This window comes from Salvelinus sp. IW2-2015, unplaced genomic scaffold, assembly GCF_002910315.2.
Source record: "Salvelinus sp. IW2-2015 unplaced genomic scaffold, ASM291031v2 Un_scaffold1830, whole genome shotgun sequence".
NCBI classification, from domain to species: Eukaryota; Metazoa; Chordata; class Actinopteri; order Salmoniformes; family Salmonidae; genus Salvelinus; species Salvelinus sp. IW2-2015.
Window position 1 is genome coordinate 184,008 of NW_019943201.1, and position 1,903 is coordinate 185,910.

Genomic DNA, 1,903 nt, shown 5'->3' on the forward strand with positions numbered 1-1,903 from the left:
CACACACATTTAACAAGAATATGTTTTTCCTCGGGTTATGGAGCTTGACTGATAGAGAACAGCGAAAGGGAGAGAGAGAGAGGGGGTGGTATTGAGAGAGGGGGGTAGATAGGAGGTATAACTGTAGGGCATAATTATTAAGCAGGTCTGGATCAAAGGATGTCTTCAGACATTCACACGCGGGAGACTCGACACTTCTGTTAAAACACGCATGCTATAACCAGGCTATAACAGCATCATCCAGGAAACACGCCCGCTGAAAGCCGCAACCTGAATCGTCGGTCTGTTGGGTGGCCGCCCCCTCGCCTTTCTCTCTCTCTATTATCCGAGGCTCAGTAACTTATCCGTAAAATGTGTTTTTAGCCTCAGGCCTGTGTTGCGACGCGTTTGTTTACAACAATGACGTGCAGCCCAGAYACAGTCAAAGTGACGATTCAATAGAATAATCTGTTCACATCAACACTGATTCACACAGGCAGTATTCTGGTTATGGAAATGTTTAATACCAGTTTACGATCTCTCTCTCTGTCTCGGTCACACACACACACACATAGYCACACACAAAACACACACGCACTCACCTCGCTCGTCGCCCGCCCCAGTGTCATCTTCTGCCAGGGATCTGGCAACTGTGCCAGGGGCATSTTGGCGCTCGAGCTGTTCCTCTGATCTATTGTAGTGTTCACTCTATTAGTTTGTGCTAAAGCTTCGCTCCAGACAGGACTGTAGGCTATCACAATGTAGTAGTCTAAAGCTCTGGTCTATTCTAGTAAGCTATTTCCTCCGTTAGACCCGTGTGAGAGGACAAGGGACAGAGTTGGTTGTTTCTAGATCAGGGGCCGCCCCTTCTTTCTCTAGCGGAATAAACATGAAAACCTCGCTGGGCTACGTAACGCCTTTMACGGAAAATTGTCTCTCCACTTTCACCCTTGTTGTGTCACTGTGCCGCTTTTCCACTGCCTGCGCTATTCTCTCTCTCTCTCTGTATCTCTCTCGCTCTCTCACTTCCGTTTTGTCCCAATATGGCGCCGGGTGTCGGCTTACCTGCCTGTCAGACTACAGAGTCACTCATGCGTCATCTTTGGGGGCGTGAACCCGGTATAACGGGACACCTCATCCAAACGGGYCACGGGCAGGTGAGGGGGCTCTCTCCAGCTGTGACCTCTAGCCGGGACAGGCACGTGAGACACCGGGGGAGAAGATAAGATAGGCTTTATTATTCGGTGAAGGTGATGCACTGTAGGTAAACGGTTCCAGTCTCGTAGCCATGAATATGCGCAGAATATGACTTTGATCAACATGGAGCTATTCAGGAGATGAACTGAAAATGTGTTGAAAATGATTTATGATATAGATTGGGCTATCATCATTATATGATATACAGACGTTAGGCCTACATCTTTCAAATTATAGCAAGAATGTGTATATGTCTTTATCATAGGCTACAATTCACCCCATCAAAGTCTACCTCATTATTAACAGGTGAATTTCCACCCTTGACTTTGGGAGTGTCTGTCTGACTGTATAAATCCTTCCTCGCCAGTTAAAGTTTGATGTTGGAGGTCATTAGCATGAGACTGCTTTATTATGAGCTATTTATAGCCTATCTGCTGTATGGGCCATGCCAGAGATAATGAGAATCATGAATTGACACAGAGTCATTATCTGTGACTAAAGAGGTGTGTGTGTGTGTGTGTGTGTGTGACTGAAGATGTGCCATGGGCGGGAACAGTATCATTACAGCCCAACTTCAGAGATATTTATACTGAACTTGGTGACAGAACATTCATCTCTGTCTTCTCTCATTTATAGACTTACTGTACTGAACTGGTGGTGGACGTACAACACTGTGGTGACATCTGCTGGTTGATTATATCTTACGCTGTGTTCAAGACAACTGGGA

General features: G+C 46.2%; 1 protein-coding gene across 1 annotated transcript in view; it reads right to left on the bottom strand.

Moving 5' to 3' along the window:
- Positions 1–1,064: 1,064 nt before the first annotated feature.
- LOC112072134 (pyruvate dehydrogenase E1 component subunit alpha, somatic form, mitochondrial-like) overlaps positions 1,065–1,903 on the bottom strand; it is a 9,284-nt gene continuing 8,445 nt past the window's right edge. The window contains exon 8 of the mRNA XM_024139557.2: positions 1,065–1,164. Coding sequence (XP_023995325.2) covers positions 1,065–1,164 — 100 coding nt within the window. The remainder of the gene's footprint in view (positions 1,165–1,903) is intronic.